The sequence below is a fragment of the Stegostoma tigrinum genome, chromosome 4 (genome assembly GCF_030684315.1).
Source record: "Stegostoma tigrinum isolate sSteTig4 chromosome 4, sSteTig4.hap1, whole genome shotgun sequence".
NCBI lineage: Eukaryota > Metazoa > Chordata > Chondrichthyes > Orectolobiformes > Stegostomatidae > Stegostoma > Stegostoma tigrinum.
In genome coordinates this window covers 103,147,930-103,169,805 of record NC_081357.1, presented here as the reverse complement: position 1 = coordinate 103,169,805, position 21,876 = coordinate 103,147,930, and the positions used below count along the sequence as shown (strand labels likewise).

Here is a 21,876-nt window from a genome sequence, read left to right as displayed (position 1 = left end):
CAAGGTTTAAAACCTTCACATCCATTTTTGACCTAAAATTGACCCTTTTTTTTAAAGTGAAGAGATAATACTTTGCATCACCAGACAATTCTGTGTTCCCTCATTCTGTGCTTACTGTATGACACACAAGGTCTATTTACATCACCTACATCTTCCAGCCTTTCTGATAGATCACCATCATGGTCAGCACAAAATATTCTTGCTCCCTACAGAAAAAGTGTAATTCTCTGAGCAGAATCATAATGCATAGACACAAGTGCTTGAATTGTGATTGTTGCTCTGTTTCAAGACCTCTTCAATTCACTCACTAATGTCTTCATTTGAGGGTGGAGCCTGAAATTACACATTTTTAAAATGTAGCCTCATCTGTGACACTGACAAATTTGGGAGCATTTCTCTCACTAGTTAAACGCTTTTGTGTTGTGTCTAAACAATTCGGATGAATACCGATCACTACAACTCAAGTTGTGTTGGAGAGGGAAGATTTTCCTGCTTAGACATTTCCCTGAATGTGTCTCAGGTGCAACACAATGTGAGAGATGACTGTTCACATTTTTCCTGAAATGGTTCACATCAACGTCATGAAACAAAAACCTATTGATCTGCTCTTGGCTGAAACTGGCACGCAGATTTCAGTCATAAATATTTGTGAGGCTTTGGGCCTGTGTCTGTGGTTTGAGGTTTCCATTCTTCAGAAAACTGTTTCTCCAAAGACAAGACAAAGGAAATGTTGCCCTTATATACAGGTTGGCTTGGAAAGGATCAGATTAGGGTCATCTTTCTTATGTGTAATTCAGCTTCTGTGTAGAATAATTTCTTCACTCTGAAGAAAAACCTGAGAAGTAAATCATAGATACCTATACACAATAACCACATCTTTTCTCATTTGCTAACGGGATGTAAAAACTGATGGTGAAGCCATTATTTGTTGGCCATCCCCAAACGTTTCAGAGAAAATGACTGCGAGCCTCCATTTGAACTGCTGGAATCATGTGTTCTACGATATCATTAGTATAGTTTGCAAAGAATCCCTAGAATTTGAACCAGCTACTGTGAAGAAACTATATTGTGATTCCAGGTGCTACAGTTCCAACTCAGGATGATGTTTGAGTTGGAGTGGAACTTGTACCCAGTGCTCCCATATATCTCCTGCCCTTGTATTTCTTAGTAATTGAGTTTATATGTTTATAAGGTGTTGTCAAAGTAGGCTTGGTGAGTTGCTGAAGTGAATTTTGCTGTGGTAAATATTACTGCTGTTGTCTATTGTTGGTGGACAAAATGTATCTTTAAAGCAGTGAATGAAGCATCAACTGGGGGGCCATTTTTTTCCTGCATTATTTTGAGTTCCTCGAGTAATGATACTGCTGCACTTACCAATCAAATGGAGAATATTCTATCGCACCCTTAACTTGTGCCTTATAGATGGTTGACAGGCAGTGGGGACTCAGAAGGTGAATTACTCACCACATATTTCCCAAATTCTAACTTGCCTTCGCATCCACAGCCACTGACCTGTCCAGCTAAGCTTCTCATCAATGATAACCCTGAGGATGCTGCTATGAAATGACTCAGCATTGACATTAAATGTCAAGGGGAGGTGATTAGATCCTCTCAATTTGGGGAGAATCCATTGATAACAATCAGCATCTCTAACTTTATAATGAAGAGAAGGTCATAGATAAGCAGGTAATGACAGTTGATCCTAAGAAGCTACTCTGACAAACTCCTGCAGTGATGTCCTGGGGCTGAGATGATTGATCTTCAACAACTGCACCACTGTCCTTTCTACTGGGTATGATGCCAACCACTGGAGAGCTTTCTCCCGATTTTCAATTATTTCAACTTAGTTCAGTCTCCTTGGCGACAAACTCAGTTGAATGATGCTTTGACATTATGGGTCATCTCTCTCATTTCCCCTCCAGCATTCATCTCTCTTGTCTGGGATTGGAGCAAGGAAGACCAAGACTGTAATGAAATCTGGAACCAAATGCCTTGGCAGAAATAGACCAAGGATTGGTGAGCAGGTTATAGCTGAGTATTGTTGTCGAATAGTACTGCTGATGATGGAAGGAAGCTGCTTCTTGTGGACAGCACCTAACTGGGCACTTTTCAACTTTGTAGAGGTGGATGCCAATGTTGCAGCTGCACTGGAATAAATCAGGCTGTTTCCAAAGCCTAAAAGTTTTGCCATATTCCATGCCATTGACTGATATCAGATGGAGTGAATTGAGTTGGCTGAAGTTGGTGTCTATAATGTTGGAAATCTCATGCAAATGAAGACATTGGTCATGCACTTAACAGACCTGTTTGAAGCTGGTTGTGAATAATTAAGCCTCAACTTTTTGCATTGATGTGCTTTCTTGTCCAACATTTAGATTGCAGATATTTGTATAGATTCCTTTTCTGGATATTTGTTGACATTTCTACCAGCATTCACAATTGAATGTGACATATCTGCTTCTTTTGGATCTATTAGTTGTGGGATTGGTTCACTTTCCCTACAGCATGCTGCTTCTGTAGCTTCACCAAGATGATCTCTCATTACTAGGTTCAGCTGGTGCTGCCCCTAATATGCAGGGTAATCTGCTGGGTTACTGGCATTGATACAGTGAGGGATATGATTTGGCATGATGTTATTGACTGCTGATGATAGAACCTCAGAACTAGGCTATGTCTATTCTAAATCTATCACAGTCAGCATGGTTGAGGGCCAAAGTAGCCAATAGAGAAATTCTCAGTGTGAAGATGGGATCAGTAATAGGGATGGTCACTCCTGTTAATACTGTCAAGGACAGATGCAATTGTGACAAATAGATGAGCAACGTTCAGGCAAAGTAATATTTCTGTCTTGTTAACCCTCTTACCACCTGCCACAGGCCTCGTCTGGAAGGCATGTCTCTCAGGACTCAGTCAACTCTGGTAGCAGTGGTGCGAATGGATCAGTGTTTATGGTGGATGTTGAAATTCCCCATCCAGAGATGTTTATGTATTTTTGAAATCCGTAATGCCTCTTCTAATTGGTTTTAAAATAAACAGCACTGATTGATCATTTGATAATAGGTAATATTCAGCAAAATGTTTCCTTGCCTATGATGTCATGAGGCATTATGGGATTCAGAGTCAGTGGATGTGAGTTTGCTCGCTGAGCTGGAAGGTTAGTTTTCAGACGTTTCGTCACCATTCTAGGTAACATCATCAGTGAGCCTCTGACAAAGCGCTGGTGTTATGTCCCGCTTTCTATTTATCTGATTAGGTTTCCTTGTGTTAGTGATGTCATTTTCTGTGTTGGTGATGTCATTTCCTGTTCTTTTTCTCAGAGGATGGTAGATTGGCTCCAAATTAATGTGTTTGTTGATGGAGTTCCGGTTGGAGTGCCATGCTTCCAGGAATTCTCATGCGTGTCTCTGTTTGGCTTGTCCTAGGATGGATGTGTTGTCCCAATCAAAGTGGTGTCCTTCCTCATCTGCATGTAAGGATACGAGTGATAGTGGGTCATGTCGTTTTGTGGCTAGTTGATGTTCATGTATCCTGGTGGCTAGCTTTCTGCCTGTTTGTCCAATGTAGTGTTTGTCACAGTTCTTGCAAGGTATTTTGTAGATGATGTTCGTTTTGCTTGTTGTCTGTATCGGGTCTTTTAAGTTCATTAGCTGCTGTTTTAGTGTGTTGGTGGGTTTGTGGGCTACCCTGATGCCAAGAGGTCCGAGTAGTCTGGCAATCATTTCGGAGATGTCTTTGATGTAGGGGAGAGTGGGTATGGTTTCTGGGCCTGTTTTTGTTAGTTCCGAGAAGCATGGCATTGCAACCGGAACTCCATCAACAAACACGTTGATTTGGAGCCAATCTACCAAAATCTGAGAAATCAGCAACAAACCCAAACAAACAGACAAAACGGGCTCAGAAACCATAACCACTCTCCCCTACATCAAAGACATTTCCGAAATGACTGCCAGACTACTCGGACCTTTTGGCATCAGGGTAGCCCACAAACCCACCAACACACTAAAACAGCAGCTAATGAACTTATAAGATCTGATACAGACAACAAGCAAAACGCACGTCATCTACAAAATACCTTGCAAGAACTGTGACAAACACTACATTGGACAAACTGGCAGAAAGCTAGCCACCAGGATACATGAACATCAACTAGCCACAAAACGACATGACCCACTATCACTCGTATCCTTACATACAGATGAGGAAGGACACCACTTTGATTGGGACAACACATCCATCCTAGGACAAGCCAAACAGAGACACGCACGAGAATTCCTAGAAGCATGGCATTCCAACCGGAACTCCATCAACAAACACATTGATTTGGAGCCAATCTACCATCCTCTGAGAAAAAGAACAGGAAATGACATCACCAATGCAAGAAATGACATCACCAACACAAGGAAACCTAACCAGAGAAATAGAAAGCGGGACATAACACCAGTGCTTTGTCGGAGGCTCACTGATGATGTTACCTAGAATGGTGACGAAACGTCTGAAAACTAACCTTCCAGCTCAGTGAGCAAACTCACATCCAGAACCCCAACCTGAGCTACAAATCTTCCCAAAACTCGCTATTGTCAGTGTTGACGTCTCCCAAAGTCAATCCCTGCAATCTATGTAATCATGCTTATGCCATTTCAAGTAGGACTGTTCCTTTTTGCAATCTCCGCCCCAGTTTCTGCTGACACGATCATCCTTAATCATCCTCTGCCTCTCAATGCGGTGCTGCTGCCATCAGCCATGGAGCCACCCATTAGAACTGAACCCAGGCGCTCTATCACTTATCTGGTATTCTGCTCCTATGTGGCACCTGACCTGCCTGGCATATCTAACACCCTGACTTCTCACTTAGCTTACACATTTACACTTTCATAGCAGCCATCAAAATGTCTCACTGGATGTGTAATGCTGGACATTGAAATCTCAAAGCACTGGTTTCTACAAAGGGAGGATGGTTTGTCTTCTCCTGACAATGCTGCACCACATGAGAACTATGTTGACTTCAGATATATGCTGTGTGCCTGACATTCAATAAGCTACTTCTTTTTTCATTCCTTATGTGATGCCAAGTTATTTTCTAAACATCATACCTATCCATAACTTTTGAAATTTTTTTTCCAATGATGACTTTTTTTTAGATTTTTTTGTTGGAAGGTTTTTTCCATATAAGGTACCTGTTCAAAATACAGTAATAGCCAGACCTTGGAGGAGTTGGACTTTACTGAATGTCATGACCATGAGATACATGACTTTCAATAATAGATGGCAGCATTGGTCAGACATACTAACATCTGAGATCATTGTTTAGTGTTACATTTTTTTTCTTTCCCTCTTTGCGCAGTGCTGTCTCTCACTGTACTAATGTTCACTATTTCTGCTGCATCAATATTGAGCGATGATTTATGCTGAGATCCACTCCAAAGTCAGCACCTCTCAATGGACCACCAATAGATCCCTTCTGTCGAGATTTCATTGACTTTCTTCCTGTTGCTGAATCAACAGGGAATGGAAGCATGCACAATGTTGAAATTGAGTTTGACAGCTGAAACTAGGATTTGGACTCAGGCTCTCTGACTGAAAATTCAAAACTCCATCTATATGTGCTGAGATAGTGTAGTACTCTAGTGCCACAGTGTGGTGGCTATGATCGTCCAATTCTGCTCTGAGAAACCATCAACTGGAAGCATGAGTTCTTTTCCACCATTGGGGGAGAAAAAAGTTACAAAGGAAATGATTCCCAATTTGCACACAAGTCACCTTGCTAGCTCACTCAGAGCAGTATTGGCAAAGTTTAGGGTGTTGGACACACATCCATATTCTTGGCTGCAGTTACTGTGTTTGCCAGGGACCTAGAGAGTTGTGTGAAAATGTTGTTGGATAGCTTCAACTAGAATTAGCAGAAAACTGTGAAAAAGAAATTGAATTCAAAATCTAGCTGAGGAATAATTTTGCACTAGACGACAGTGAAGCAGACTGCCTTCTAAACTGTGATGTGATGATGGCCATGCACTGTTGAAACATACAATAGGATTGTGCACACATATAATTTTTAAAAATCCAATGTTCACTCAGTGTTTTGCATACCTAACAGCAAAGCCTACAGAGAATGAACCTGCACCTACTGCATACATAATGACCCAAGGAAATATTGCCCCATTCACTATGTTATAGATTTCTCACAGTTTCCACATAATTTCATAACTTGGAGAGACTGCAAAAAAATACAAATTGACAAGCTTTGCTCACAAACATGGAATCTCCAAATTAAGCACAGCATTTCAAGTTATGGCAGCAATGAATTGGACAGCATTGCATGAGCAGCCGTTGATGATATGGAAGCTTATTTTTATGCTGAGACACGTTTGATAATGAATCTATTCTACCCTATTTAATAGTTATTTAAAAGCTCACATATTACTGTTAGGATTCCAAAATTATCTTGTTTTCTGCATAATTACCCTCAGCAAATCTTGCAGCTAATAAGCTGAATAAATGGTCCACTTTTGTGATTTTTAAATATTATGGTTAATAGTGCTTTCAACTGAGGAAAAAAAGTTCACAATTTCCAGTTCAAGTCTTAGGTTTTTGGTGTCTCCTGTGTCTGGGCTGTTTATGTAGATGACCTTATGTGGGAATCCTAGAGGATATTTTTCCTGCAGACAGCAATAATGTGTAGTATTATGTAACAGAGTTGTAATTTGTGTCTTTATTTCCTCTGCATTTGCTCTAAAAGATGTTTTAACTGCTTGCACTTTGTATTTGTGACTTAGCTGAATGTGGAGCCTCCGTATCAGCAACAGAAGGTAGTCTCCTGTCACCAAATTACCCAGCCAACTATGAGAACAATCATGAATGCATCTACAAAATAGAGACCCAGTCAGGGAAAGGAATCCACCTTCAAGCCAGGATGTTTGAACTTCAACAAGGCGATGTTGTCAAGGTAACAGTGACCTCAGTAAATGTATTTCTTTTGTTTACATAAAATAATCTAATCGATAGTTTTACTCATACTGCAGAACTTCAACAAGGTAGATATGTTGAAAGTAAAATTATACTCATGGATTATTTGAAGCGACTTGAATACAAATTTATTGATTGAAGAGCTTTTCTTCAGACAATGCATCATTGGTTTCCACATTTAATTTTGCTCGTTGAACTTTAAACGGTTCTTATTTCTGTTTGAACTATGATCAATTAAAATTCTGTCAAAAATATGATCAATGAATCATAGTCGGCAAGTTTTCAAGTTTAATTTTTGAACATTTGTGAATTAATTCAAATTAGTCAAGGTGGCAGCTGGGGTCTCCATTGCATTAGGCTAGGGAAGGGAAATCAGAAGACTGGGTTCACAGAGGTTTGTTTTATTCCACTAACTTTGTGCAGCTTTTTTGCTGATTCTCCCTGTCCAGTCTCATGTAAAATGAAAAGAAACATTGGGTGTATCTACAACATATTTCATATCCTGAGAATGCCCTACATTTTGCTTTTCTCAATTTACATTCTTTCTAGACTTAGCTTTCCTTGGAGTGATTCTAAGGTAACAATCTGGGGTGGGGAGCTGAACATTCCAATACCTCATCAGAATGCAACTCTATACCATTTGTGACAAAGTTACGCTTTTTGGGACACAACCCAGAAATTCAGCAGGTCTTACAGCACCTTTTTCTTGTAATTCGCTCATGAGATATAGGTGTCATTGGCTGAGGTAGCATTTATTGTCCATCCCGAGATGCCCCTGAGAAGGTAGTAATGAGTTGCCTTCTTGAACTGCTGCAGTTCATATGCAATAGGTAGATCTACAATACTGTCAGGAAGGGAATTGCAGTAATTTGACTCAGTGACACTGAAGGAACAGTGATATTTTTCAAGCTAGGATGGTGAGAGGTTTGGGGGGGAATCTTGCAGGTGGTTCAAATGTATCTTCTGCCTTTGTCCTTCTAGATGGCATTGGTCATGGGTTTGGAAGGTAGTGCCTAAAGAGACTTGGTGAAATTTTGTAACGCATCTAGCAGATGGTGCACGCAGCTGTTACTGAGCATTGATGGTGAAGGGAGTAGATGTGGTGCTAATCAAGCAGGCTGGTTTGACCTGGATGATGTCAATTATCTTGAATGTCGGCTGAGCTGCAGTCATTTGGGCAAGTGGGGAGTATTCTATCACAGCCCTGACTTGTGCCTTGAAGATGGTGAACAGGCTTTGGGTGTCAGGAGGTGAGTAATTCACTACAGGAATCCTAGTCTTTGACCTGGTCTTGTAGCCTCAGTACTTATACGACAAATCATGTTCAGTTTCTCATCAATTGTAAGCTCAAGGATTTTAGTAGCGGGGGATTCAGTGAGAGTGATACTATTAAATGTCAAAGAGCAATGGTTTGATTCTCACTTGCTGGAAATAGTCATTGGCACCTGTGTAATGTGAATGTTACTCACCACTTGTCAGTCTCAGCCTGGACATTGTCCAGATCTTGTTCCATTTGTGCATGGATTGTTTCAATATCTGAGGAATCACAAATGGTGCTGAACATTGCATTGTCATCAGCCCAGATCCCCACATAAGACCTTTTGATGGAGGGAAAGACATTGGTGAAGCAATTGGAGACCATTGGGTCAAGGACTGCAGAAAGCAGGGCACTGTTAATATTTCAAGTCTAGCAGCACTTTCTGTTTTCTGCCTCCAGTACCACAGTACTTTGTTTTCTCTTACCCATTTTTCGGGTGCAGTGTGTCTTCACTTCGATGCTGGGAGACAGCTGTTTCGAAACAAAGGATTACTTAAACTTAGGCATTAAACGGCAGCACGTGATGAAATTCAAATATTGTATTTCTAACTGCTCAGAAGTAATTGACTGAGGTTCCATTGATAGATTTTATCTCAGTGTTCATAGCTCGCCACTTCTTATCTGTACTTGAACGATCAGTTGTTGTTTAGAGTAAAAATTATTTCTCTTATTTTTGGTAGAGTTGAGGCTTAGACAGTTTCAAACAAACATCTCATTCACAATCTCAAACTGTGGGGCGTTAATTGCATTTTTGTTACTGTAGTAAAGATAATGATTCTGAAGTGACTTTGGCTCCACCCATTCTATTGATGTCACACAAACTCAGTGGGTGGAGACAAGGAACTCCACTCAAGCCTTGGTTAGGAGCAGCCAGATCTGTGCAAGCTCCCTAAGATGCTTGTAATTATGCCTGACCAAATGTTGTTATACTTACTGCAATTATATATGAACTAAGAACAGAGCTTATTTCTGTACATACCATACAGTGGTGTATTCGTGACCAGTAATCACTGAATAGACCATGGACAAACAAGGATTGGTAGCGGTGAGCTACCTCAAACATCCCTTACCCACTACCACATATTGCAAGAGGTGGCACATACCACAAGGTTTGAGAAATGCTCATCCAGGAAAATATCTCAATTATTATCATTCAGTGGCAATGCATCACTTTATTATTTTTTCACATTTATTTGACAATTTGCGAACAGTTTTACATTTTATTTCTATTGTTTCTCTTCACATTGGACGGGTCACAGCGGACCCTCCATTGCTTTCACAGAGTTACGTCCTGATGTTTGATAATCAGCTATTGATCACGAGAGGCAACTTACCAAGTGAGGAACACGAGGCACTGCTGGATTAAGGCAGGCATCTTCAGAAAATTCTGGAGACATTTAAACATCCAAATGTATTTATTTAACAATAACTACTAGTCATGAATCAGTGGTATAATTTCATTTCCACCTAGTGAAGCACTTGCTGCTTTTTCTTCCCTTGTTTCTGAGCAACATTATTATTCAGATGGGACAATAACTTAGTTATCTTCCGTGGATTTGGCCTCGGAAGTAACGTTTCAAGATGCCCACATTGTTTGTAGTGCTCAACTTCCTTCCTCGAGAGTTGATATCTGTCTCAGAAGCACAATGTCATCAGCATAGAATCAGGAAATTCAGTTTAGGTTAACTAGCAAAACAACTTGAGGACATGTAAGAGACCAACTTTTATACAGTGAGTTGTTGTGATTTGACACATGATGAAGCAGAACGGTATCTTTATTGTAGAGTTCGAGAGTTGCAGGTTTTCTTGTTCCATGCTAATTCTGTACTGTTTCTTTCTACTTTGTGTCAGTTTGCCCTGAAGGAAACAGTATCATAATAATGTTGCATTGTACATGGGTGACGCAGCTGCCATAGCTGAATAGTTGGAGATAGGAAGAGAGGGCCAATGAGGATGGCAGCATTGATAATTTTGTGAGGATCAGCTGAAGTACCTGGATGCTAAGACAAGATCGCTAAATATCAAGGCTGTAGATACATGAATAATGCTGTTCTATTTTCAACATTTAAAATTGCAGCATTGACAGACATCAATAATCTCATTTCATTTTTATAGTGTCTCTTTGTTCCGGATAGACTTTGTTAAAGGACACATACTCGACCCTTTGCTGACTGCAGAGGCAGTCTACATTCCTTTGTGCTTGCTTCACAATTCATTAAGATCATGATGATTGATCTGCTATCGCAATTCCAACTTGGTGCCTGTTCTCATTATTTATTAATTTTTTTAGCGTTCAAAGATCGACAAACCTCTATTGATCTCTGACTTCACTATACTAGATAATTGGATGTCTACATCTGCATGGGGTATGGGAATTCCAAGTATTTATAGTATTTTGAGTGAAGGAGTTTCTCCTTAGTTTAGCCCTAAATGGCTGACCCCTTTCTCTGAGATTGTGATCCATTGTTTGAGCCTTGACTTCTCTGCATCTGTCCTGCAAAGCCAGACAGCAAATCTATGTTGGTTCTCTCGAACAGTCTTGAAAGTCTTCAAGTTGTTGAGTTGCCTTATTCTCATACTTTGCAGCAATTCCACGAAAATAAATATTGGGCCGTTTCTTCTTCTCCTGGTTATTCGAGGATCAATTAACCATAACTTTACTATGGAGAAGAGTGAGGAGGCAGATACTGATTCTATCTTACCCAGAAAGAGGGACCAAAGTGTGTGCTGTTGACAACATTGTGAAAGACAGTCTAGTCATGTGAACACACACACACACACACACACACACACTCTCACTCTCTCCCTCTCCCTCTCTTACACACTTCTGATACTCTCATCAAAAGGAACAGTGTCTGAGCTAAGATTGTTGCTCAGTAGAAATTTTATGAAATGTTCTAACTCACGACAAAAACAGAAATTGCTGAAGAAACTCAGCATCATGTATGTTGCCAGACCTGCTGAGGTTCTGCAACAATTTCTCTTTTTGTTCCAGATTTCCAGCATTCACAGTTCTTTTAGTTTAATGTTTTCACTCATTTCTAAAAGCTGAAAAACATCTGGTCCTGGGGATTTGCAGCTCTTTACTGCCATTCATTTCTTCATTTCTATTATTTTTCTTCAATTGATTGTGTTGAATGACAGACAGTGGTCTGTCAGTATGTCTGGTGTGCTGATTTGTCTTGTGAATGTTGATGTAGAGTAATTTTTCAGTACAAATGCTGATTTGTTTATTTTCATTGACAGTATCAGCATTCACAGAGACTCATTCTGCTCGGCTAGATACTAGTTAGTAAGAAGTTAAAATTAAACTAAAATTTGACACAACCTGCAATGGCATTACTCCGTATAATAGTGGGTATCATGATGTAAAACTGTTGTTTTTATTTCATTGTTACTCTTGCTACCAATGCATCTAAATCCAGTTCTTTATTTTCATACTGAAATGAGTTTCCTATTACTTTAGACAATTTTAACTTTAATAGAAATGAATATTAGTTAGGATGTGTTAGGGTTAACTAATCTTATACATTTTACACCATGATCAATGTTAAAATTATTATCAGTTATTTCCATATTTTCACTTTCTTCACAAGTTATAAAATTTGGCGTTTTAACAGGACAAAGAGATAATTAGATCATGTATTTTATAAATATCATATTTCAATTCCCTTAGCTTTTAGAGTGTAAACCAAACAAGGGAGATACTGCTTTAAACCAAGGAAACGTAAAGTGATGTCAACAGCTTTAAAATCTTGTTGTTTGGAGCACATTGTCATTTGCTACTATTTTCCTGGAGCAGAGACCCAAAAGCAGACAGCACAGAGCTGATGGGTTCTGAAAGAGGACACAGGTGCTTGACAACAATGCCTTGTTTTGCCTGACCAGCTGATTGTGGCTTGTTTTGGGGCAGTGCAATAAGAAACCACCTAGCATTCAAAGAGAAATAATCAACTAATCTCTCCCCGTGTCTCTCTCCTGTGTGGAGGGACCAGAAAGGTTCCAGTCACAGCTAGCTGGCTCCACACTTAACTTTTTCCACAAATTACCTCGTTGAAAAGGGACAGTCACCTGCAAAGATGCTAAAAGAGGAAAATTCTCACCCTGTGAATGAAAGGCAGCATTGATAAGCAAGCAACCTTGTCCTACTGCTAAAATGCAAAACAGAATTAGAAGAAACCAAAATAAAACAAATTTGTCAACTCATGTCATCCAGATTGATCCTATCAAGCTGTTTTCATGTTCCTTTTTAACACTCTTCCCACATTTAGTATCCATGCCTTGTCTCTGCATGTCTGTCTGGATGTGAAAGGCAACAATTCAAAAAGGTGATAAAATGTGAGGCTGGATGAGCACAGCAGGCCAAGCAGCATCTCAGGAGCACAAAAGCTGACGTTTCGGGCCAAGACCCTTCATCAGAGAGGGGGATGGGGAGAGGGAACTGGAATAAATAGGGAGAGATGGGGAGGTGGACCGAAGATGGAGAGTAAAGAAGATAGGTGGAGAGAGTATAGGTGGGGAGGTAGGGAGGGGATAGGTCAGTCCAGGGAAGACAGACAGGTCAAGGAGGTGGGATGAGGTTAGTAGGTAGCTGGGGGTGCGGCTTGGGGTGGGAGGAAGGGGTGGGTGAGAGGAAGAACCAGTTAGGGAGGCAGAGACAGGTTGGACTGGTTTTGGGATGCAGTGGGTGGGGGGGAAGAGCTGGGCTGGTTGTGTGGTGCAGTGGGGGGAGGGGACGAACTGGGCTGGTTTAGGGATGCAGTGGGGGAAGGGGAGATTTTGAAACTGGTGAAGTCCACATTGATACCATATGGCTGCAGGGTTCCCAGGCGGAATATGAGTTGCTGTTCCTGCAACCTTCGGGTGGCATCATTGTGGCAGTGCAGGAGGCCCATGATGGACATGTCATCTAGAGAATGGGAGGGGGAGTGGAAATGGTTTGCGACTGGGAGGTGCAGTTGTTTGTTGCGAACTGAGCGGAGGTGTTCTGCAAAGCGGTCCCCAAGCCTCCGCTTGGTTTCCCCAATGTAGAGGAAGCCGCACCGGGTACAGTGGATGCAGTATACCACATTGGCAGATGTGCAGGTGAACCTCTGCTTAATGTGGAATGTCATCTTGGGGCCTGGGATGGGGGTGAGGGAGGAGGTGTGGGGGCAAGTGTAGCATTTCCTGCGGTTGCAGGGGAAGGTGCCGGGTGTGGTGGGGTTGGAGGGCAATGTGGAGCGAACAAGGGAGTCACGGAGAGAGTGATCTCTCCGGAAAGCAGACAGGGATGGGGATGGAAAAATGTCTTGGGTGGTGGGGTCGGATTGTAAATGGCGGAAGTGTCGGAGGATGATGCGTTGTATCTGGAGGTTGGTAGGGTGGTGTGTGAGAACGAGGGGGATCCTCTTAGGGCGGTTGTGGCAGGGGCGGGGTGTGAGGGATGTGTTGCGGGAAATACGGGAGACGCGGTCAAGGGCGTTCTCGATCACTGTGTGAGGGGAAAGTTGCGGTCCTTGAAGAACTTGGACATCTGGGATGTGCGGGAGTCAAATGTCTTATCGTGGGAGCAGATGCGGCGGAGGCGGTGGAATTGGGAATAGGGGATGGAATTTTTGCAGGAGGGTGGGTGGGAGGAGGTGTATTCTAGGTAGCTGTGGGAGTCGGTGGGCTTGAAATTGACATCAGTTACAAGCTGGTTGCCTGAGATGGAGACTGAGAGGTCCAGGAAGGTGAGGGATGTGCTGGAGATGGCCCAGGTGAACTGAAGGTTGGGGTGGAAGGTGTTGGTGAAGTGGATGAACTGTTCGAGCTCCTCTGGGGAGCAAGAGGCGGCGCCGATACAGTCATCAATGTACCCGAGGAAGAGGTGGGGTTTGGGGCCTGTGTAGGTGCGGAAGATGGACTGTTCCACGTAACCTACAAAGAGGCAGCCATAGCTGGGGCCCATGCGGGTGCCCATGGCCACCCCCTTAGTCTGTAGGAAGTGGAAGGAGTCAAAAGAGAAGTTGTTGAGTGTGAGGACGAGTTCAGCTAGGCAGATGCAGGTGTCGGTGGAGGGGGACTGGTCGGGCCTGCGGGACAGGAAGAAGCGGAGGGCCTTGAGGCCATCTCCATGCGGAATGCAGGTGTACAGGGACTGGACATCCATGGTGAATATGAGGTGTTGGGGGCCAGGGAATTGGAAGTCCTGGAGGAGGTGGAGGGCATGGGTGGTGTCACGGACGTAGGTGGGGAGTTCCTGGACCAAAGGGGAGAAAATGGAGTCCAGATAGGTGGAGATGAGTTCGGTGGGGCAGGAGCAGGCTGAGACGATGGGTCGACCAGGGCAGGCAGGTTTGTGGATTTTGGGAAGGAGATAGAAACGGGCCGTGCGGGGTTGGGGAACAATGAGGTTGGAGGTTGTGGGTGGGAGGTCCCCTGAGGTGATGAGGTCGTGAATGGTGTTGGAGATGATGGTTTGGTGCTCGGGTGTTGGGTCATGATCGAGGAGGCGGTAGGAGGTGGTGTCGGAGAGTTGGCGTCTGGCCTCGGCGATGTAGAGGTCAGTGCGCCATACTACCACTGCGCCACCCTTGTCTGCGGGTTTGATGGTGAGGTTAGGGTTGGAGTGGAGGGAGCGGACGGCTGCCCGTTCTGCGGGGGAGAGGTTGGAGTGGGTGACAGGGGTGGAGAGGTTGAGGCGGTTAATGTCTCGACGGCAGTTGGAGATGAAGAGGTCGAGGGAGGGTAGGAGGCCTGGGGGTGGTGTCCAGGAGGAGGACTTGTGTTGGAAGCGGGTGAAGGGATCAGTGGAGGGAGGGTTAGGTTCCCGGTTGAAGAAGTAGGCATGGAGGCGAAGACGGCGGAAAAACTGCTCTATGTCCGACCGTGACTGGTATTCGTTGATGTGTGGTTGTAGGGGGACAAAGGTGAGCCCCTTGCTCAGGACTGACCGTTCGTCCTCAGTCAGTGGGAGGTCTGGGGGGATGGTGAAGATGCGGCAGGGCTCAGTGTGGCTGTCTTCTCTGGGGTTGCAGGCTGTGGAGGTTGTGGGCGGAGCGATGAGGTCGTCGGCCGTGGGCGGGGTTCCGTCGGCCGTGGGCGGGGTTCCGTCGGCCGTGGGCGGGGTTCCGTCGGCGTCGGCCGTGGGCGGGGTTCCGTCGGCCGTGGGCGGGGTTCCATCGGCGTCGGCGTGGGTGGGGTTCCGTCAGCTGTTGGAGGATCGGGGTGGGCGGCAGCAGCTGCGGTGAGGGTGGTGTGTGGGGTGTTGTACCTGGACGTGGAGGTGGTGACTGCAGCAGCGGTTCCGGAAGTTCTGTGGCCGGCGGAGGCGGATGTGACGTCGTCGGTGGGGTCTCCGGCCGTGTCCTCATGGTCAATGGCGGCGGGTGCATGGTGGGGGAACCCACCCACCTGCAAAAATTCCATCCCCTATTCCCAATTCCTCCGCCTCCGCCGCATCTGCTCCCACGATAAGACATTCCACTCCCGCACATCCCAGATGTCCAAGTTCTTTAAGGACCGCAACTTTCCCCCCACAGTGATCGAAAACGCCCTTGACCGCGTCTCCCACATAATAGCATGTGTCTCAACACATCCCTCACACCCCGCCCCCGCCATAACCGCCCCAAGAGGATCCCCCTCGTTCTCACACACCACCCTACCAACCTCCGGATACAACGCATCATCCTCCAACACTTCCGCCATTTACAATCCGACCCCACCACCCAAGACATTTTTCCATCCCCACCCCTGTCTGCTTTCCGGAGAGACCACTTTCTCCGTGACTCCCTTGTTCGCTCCACACTGCCCTCCAACCCTACCACACCCGGCACCGTGGTTTTGAGCTAACATACACAAGTAAGTGAATTCACCATATAATGTAGCACCTTCCCCTGCAACCGCAGGAAATGCTACACTTGCCCCCACACCTCCTCCCTCACCCCCATCCCAGGCTCCAAGATGACATTCCACATTAAGCAGAGGTTCACCTGCACATCTGCCAATGTGGTATACTGCATCCACTGTACCCGGTGCGGCTTCCTCTACATTGCGGAAACCAAGCGGAGGCTTGGGGACCGCTTTGCAGAACACCTCCGCTCAGTTCGCAACAAACAACTGCACCTCCCAGTCGCAAACCATTTCCACTCCCCCTCCCATTCTCTAGATGACATGTCCATCATGGGCCTCCTGCACTGCCACAATGATGCCACCCGAAGGTTGCAGGAACAGCAACTCATATTCCGCCTGGGAACCCTGCAGCCATATGGTATCAACGTGGACTTCACCAGTTTCAAAATCTCCCCTTCCCCTACTGCATCCCTAAACCAGCCCAGTTCGTCCCGTCGCCCCACTGCACCACACAACCAGCCCAGCTCTTCCCCCCCACCCACTGCATCCCAAAACCAGTCCAACCTGTCTCTGCCTCCCTAACTGGTTCTTCCTCTCACCCATCCTTTCCTCCCACCCCAAGCCGCACCCCCATCTACCTACTAACCTCATCCCACCTCCTTGACCTGTCCGTCTTCCCTGGACTGACCTATCCCCTCCCTACCTCCCCACCTATACTCTCTCCACCTATCTTCTTTACTCTCCATCTTCGGTCCGCCTCCCCCTCTCTCCCTATTTATTCCAGTTCCCTCTCCCCATCCCCCTCTCTGATGAAGGGTCTTGGCCCGAAACGTCAGCTTTTGTGCTCCTGAGATGCTGCTTGGCCTGCTGTGTTCATCCAGCCTCACATTTTATTATCTTGGAATTCTCCAGCATCTGCAGTTCCCATTATCTCTATTTCAAAAAGGTGTAAAGTTTAAGTTATACAGAGTTATAAGTTCACAAATTGTGTTGTTTTTCTCCCATAGATTCAAACTAATCAGTTTGCAACAAATGGTTTTCTTTTGTTTAAGTACAGAAAGCACATGAGTGCATCCTTTTTAAACTGAGTTTGTCAATCCAGTAAAAGATGATTTTGGATACTTTCACATAGATAACTAGAGGTCAGCTAGCTTAACTTCTGTCACTTTGAAATGTTGAAGTCTGTTATAAAAGCTCAGAATAGCAAGCATTTGGATACACAGCAGAGTCAGTGTGACTTAATGATGGGGAAAAGATATCTGACAAATTAATTCCAATTCCTTGAGAAGGTAAAAAGCAGAGTACCTGAAGGTCAACCAGTCAATGCAATATATTTGGATTTCAAAAAGGTATTGAACATAAGGCGACTGAATAAGTTGTATTAGTGTAGCATATTACCATGAATATCGAATTGGGCAACTAATAGAAAACCAAGTTTCTTGGATAAGGGAGGTAAATTCAGGATGGAAAAAGGTTCAGTTTATATGTACAATTTATATTAATGACTTGGATGATGAATACGATTGCACTGTTATTACGTTTGCAGTGACACAAAAATATGTGGGAAAGAAAACAGTGAAGATAAAACAAAGAGCCTACAGAGTGACGTGGATAGGTTAAATGAATGGATATTAAATGAATGGATAGAAAAATTGGCCAGTGGAATATAGCGTGGGAAAATGACATGTTTGAACATTTGCAAGAAGAATAGAAAAGCTGAGCATTATTTAAAATGGAGAAAGACCACAAAAAAAGTTGCAGCACAGAGGACTGGTGGGTCCTCGAGCATGAATTGCATAAAGCTAGTGTTCATTTCAGTAAGTAATAAGGAAGCCAAATGGACTGTTGGCCTTTATTTCAAAGGGAAGTGAGTATAAAAACAGAGAAATCTTGCTTAAACTGCACAGGGGATTTTGAGGTATACATGAATACTGTGAACAATTTTGGCCCCCTTATCTGATGAGAGGTTGCAGGCAGTCTTAAGAAGGCTCATGAATATGAGATCCTGAATACGGACAGATTTTTCTTATGAGTGGTTAAATACTTTGGGCCTGTACTCACTGGAATTGAAAAGAGTGAGTGGTGATCTTATTGAAAGATATAAGATTATTTGGGAACTTGACACGGTAGATACCGCATTTCTGAAGAAGGGTCCAGACCCGAAACATCAGCTTTCCTGCTGCTCTGATGCTGCCTGGCAAGCTCTATATCTTGTTATCTTATAATGATAGACACTGACTGGTTAGTTCCCCCATGTGGGAGAATCTAGGGCCAGAGGAGAGAATCTCAGAATAAGAAGTTACCCATTTAGGATAAGAAAAAAAGAGGATTTTGTTTTCTCTTAGAGGGCAGTAAATCTGTGGAATTTTTTGCCACAGAGATTTGTTAAGCCAAGCTTTTGAATATGTTCAAACCTGAAATAGACGTATTTTTAATTATTAACAGAATCAAGGGCTGTGGGAATAGTGAATAAAGCAGAATAGAGAGTTACCAAATCAGCCACGAGCTGATAGAAAGGCAAAGCAGACACAATGGCTTACCTTTGCTCCTACAAATTATGGCCTTTGTCAATACTAAGGCTTGATTCTCAGTGTAGAACCCCAGCGAGTCGTGACAATTTATATATTTAACATCTTCAATATTAATTCACCCCAAACCAATAAAATAAAACTAGTAATTGTACTCTTGTGATGCTGTGGCTGTCTCGCTACGTCTCGGCCAGAAGACTTAGGTTCAAGTCCCAAATTTGAATCAATAAATCTGAACAGGGAAATGTTAAAACAGCTAAAACTGGAAATTAATACCTCTTGTCTGCTTCCTGTTACCCACAAATCCCAACAATCTTCCTTTTATGCGCTGTACTTAATTTAGTGATGCCCTTCACTTGTGTAGCTTACTAATAGTTAACATACTGTTAACAACTGCAAACTTCTGTCTCCTCTAATTTTAGGTGTATGATGGAAAAGACAACACATATCGTTCCCTCGGAGTCTTTACTGAATCTGAATTGCTGGGAGTTATGTTAAATAGCACATCAAACCATATGTGGTTGGAATTTAACACAAATGGAACAGGGACCGGCCGTGGTTTTGAGCTAACATACACAAGTAAGTGAATTCACCATATAAATGCAAGGTTTACATTCTGTTGTCTTGTTCAGCGGTTGGCACTGAATATTTAGTCCTCTACAGATGTTTGTCGTGTCACATGCAAGACATGAATGTTTTAACCTGTGGGCTAGATGTCACAAAATTGTGAAAGCATTTCTGATCTTTCTGTAGCTCATGTAAAGTAGAAATCTTACCTCCAGCAAAACCCTCCATACAATAGTTAATAAATATTAAATAGTATTCTTGCTTTATCAAGCTATAAATAGATTGATATTCAGGATTTGTTGTTACCTTTTTGTGACAGTATTTTCAAAACCTCATTGTTGTCTTAGAACACACATTTCTACAGTATCTTTAAGTATGTTAGGATATCCTAAAATGTTTCAAATGAGCTTAAATTGCTGCAGTTTAATATTGTGACCCATACAGTTATTGAGAGTGGAGCCTAAACCAAGAGGTAGGTGCTAAGGAGCACTTTACAGATTGACAGAGAGGGGGCTGTGCCAATAGTTGTGGCTCAATATTAGTCAGAGATCTGTAACAGGCCAGAATTGGAGAAGTGCAAGTGTCTGGAAGGGTTGCGATGCCAGAGGAGATGACAGAGTTAGGAAGAGGTAAGGCCAAAGATAGATTTATACTGCAGTGTTGGAATTATAGAATTGATTAAGGATAAGTGAACAGAACTTGGAGCAAGTTAGGATTTGGCAAAAGAGGCTTTGAATATGTTTGGATTTGAGGAGGAGATGAGGTGGTTTGGAAGTGGCTACTGTTTGGGGTTCCGTACATTAATCTTAGTGATGTCTTCCTTCACACCACCATTTCTCAAGTATCCATCAGGAGAGGAAGGTATGAGGTGTCTATTTGTATCATGAGTTTGAAAATGAAATGAGTGTGTTGATTAGGAAGAGTGGGCTTTGAACGAGGACAATTAGGCGCAAGGAAGATCACCATTTCTGGTTCTTTCGGAGATATTCTTCCTGGTGGTTGGGACTGATAGGCATGCGAGTTCCCTTTCCTTTGATTGTGTGCCACCTTGTTCTGCAAAAAAAAGTAAGGATGTCTTTCAGCAAGTGTTTACAATTTTTTTTTCGGTGATGAGGGATGGGCAATAAATGCTGCCTGGCCAGTGACGCCCTCATTCCAATAATGAATAAAATAAAGATCATAGATACCAGCATTTGCAAGCTATAATGGGTGTCTGACATTCAAGAAAAATAGAAAGTTAGGTAAAAGTGGAGGAGCAGCATTGTTACATAAGGATGGCATTAGTGCATTGGTTAGAGACTGGTTTGGTTCAGTCAGTAAGGATGTCAAATCTGTTTGGGTAAAGATGAGGAGTAGTGGTGAGAAGAAATCAATAAGAGGCGTGGCCTATAGGCCATTCTAACAAGTCATCACATTGAACAAGGAACGCAAGAAGAAATACTGGGTGTGTTTGTAATGAAAGTGTATCAATATTCTATATATAAACTGGAAAGGTTAGATTTGCAATGGTAACCTGCGAAAGGAATTCATAAAATGCTTTTGAGAGAGTCTGGGAGTCAACGCATGCAATCTAGTCGACTTTTTCAATTTTCACAATGTGACCTACCCCACATTGGGGAGGTGAAACACAGGTTGGGTGACCAATTTGCCGAACACCTACACTATGTCTGCAAAAGTGACCCAAGTTTCTCGTTGCCTGCAACCTCAACACACCAATGTATTCTCATGCCAACATTTCTGTCTCAGGCCTGCTGCAGTCTTCCAGCAAGGCTCGACGTAAGCTGGAGGAACAACACCTCATCTTCTGCTTAGTGATAATGGGAACTGCAGATGCTGGAGAATCCAAGATAACAAAGTGTGAAGCTGGATGAACACAGCAGGCCAAGCAGCATCTCAGGAGCACAAAAGCTGATGTTTCTGGCCTAGACCCTTCATCAGAGAGCCTTCACCTTCTGCTTAGTTACCTTTATCACCCTTGAGACTCAATATTGAGTTTAACAATTTCAGAATGTGAACATCTTCCCCCTTGTCTAATATCCTCCACCCTAACCCAGGTCCTGTTTTGTCTGAAGTTCTCCCAGAAATTTTGTAACTATTTACACTTCTCATTAGCATCCTACTCAGCATTTATTTATCTATGTCTCCCTCCTTCTCTCTGACCTCTCCAGCTTCCTGACTCCATATTCATCCTAGTTTTACTGCAGATTCCACTTAACTGTCGCTAATATCTTTCCTCACTGTTGTATCAATCCCATCTTTAATCAGCTATGCTGCCTAACCTCCTTTTCATTTTTGTCACCCCTTCCTAAAAAAAAAATTCAATCCCTATCCCTGGTCACCTATAGCTGTGTCTCTATAATCGGTTTATATCTTTGTCTGACAACTTAATCCACTTTATCACAAATGCTCCATGCGTTAAGGCACAGTGCCTTGAGTTTTGATGTCTTAGCACTTTAAAAAATTTCTTCACATTATTTTGCACTTTGGCTTGAATTCTTTGCTGATTTTGTCTTTTGTCTTGTCCCCCTTGTTTCCCTCTTCACCTATTCCCCTGTTATTTTAATTTAGCCCTACCAGCCATACTAGCAAATACTCCCCTTAAGACATCAGTTCCAGTCCTGCCAAGGTATAATTCATCCAGCTTGTACTGTTCCCCTCCACTAGAATCAGTGCCAATGTCCCAGGAAC

General features: G+C 43.2%; 1 protein-coding gene across 1 annotated transcript in view; it reads left to right on the top strand.

The window, feature by feature from the left end:
- The window catches only part of LOC125452488 (CUB and sushi domain-containing protein 1-like), a 2,230,063-nt gene that overhangs the window by 1,764,450 nt on the left and 443,737 nt on the right, over window positions 1-21,876 (top strand). Inside the window, exons 23-24 of the mRNA XM_048530978.2 lie at window positions 6,771-6,940; window positions 19,044-19,200. Coding sequence (XP_048386935.1) covers window positions 6,771-6,940; window positions 19,044-19,200 — 327 coding nt within the window. The remainder of the gene's footprint in view (window positions 1-6,770; window positions 6,941-19,043; window positions 19,201-21,876) is intronic.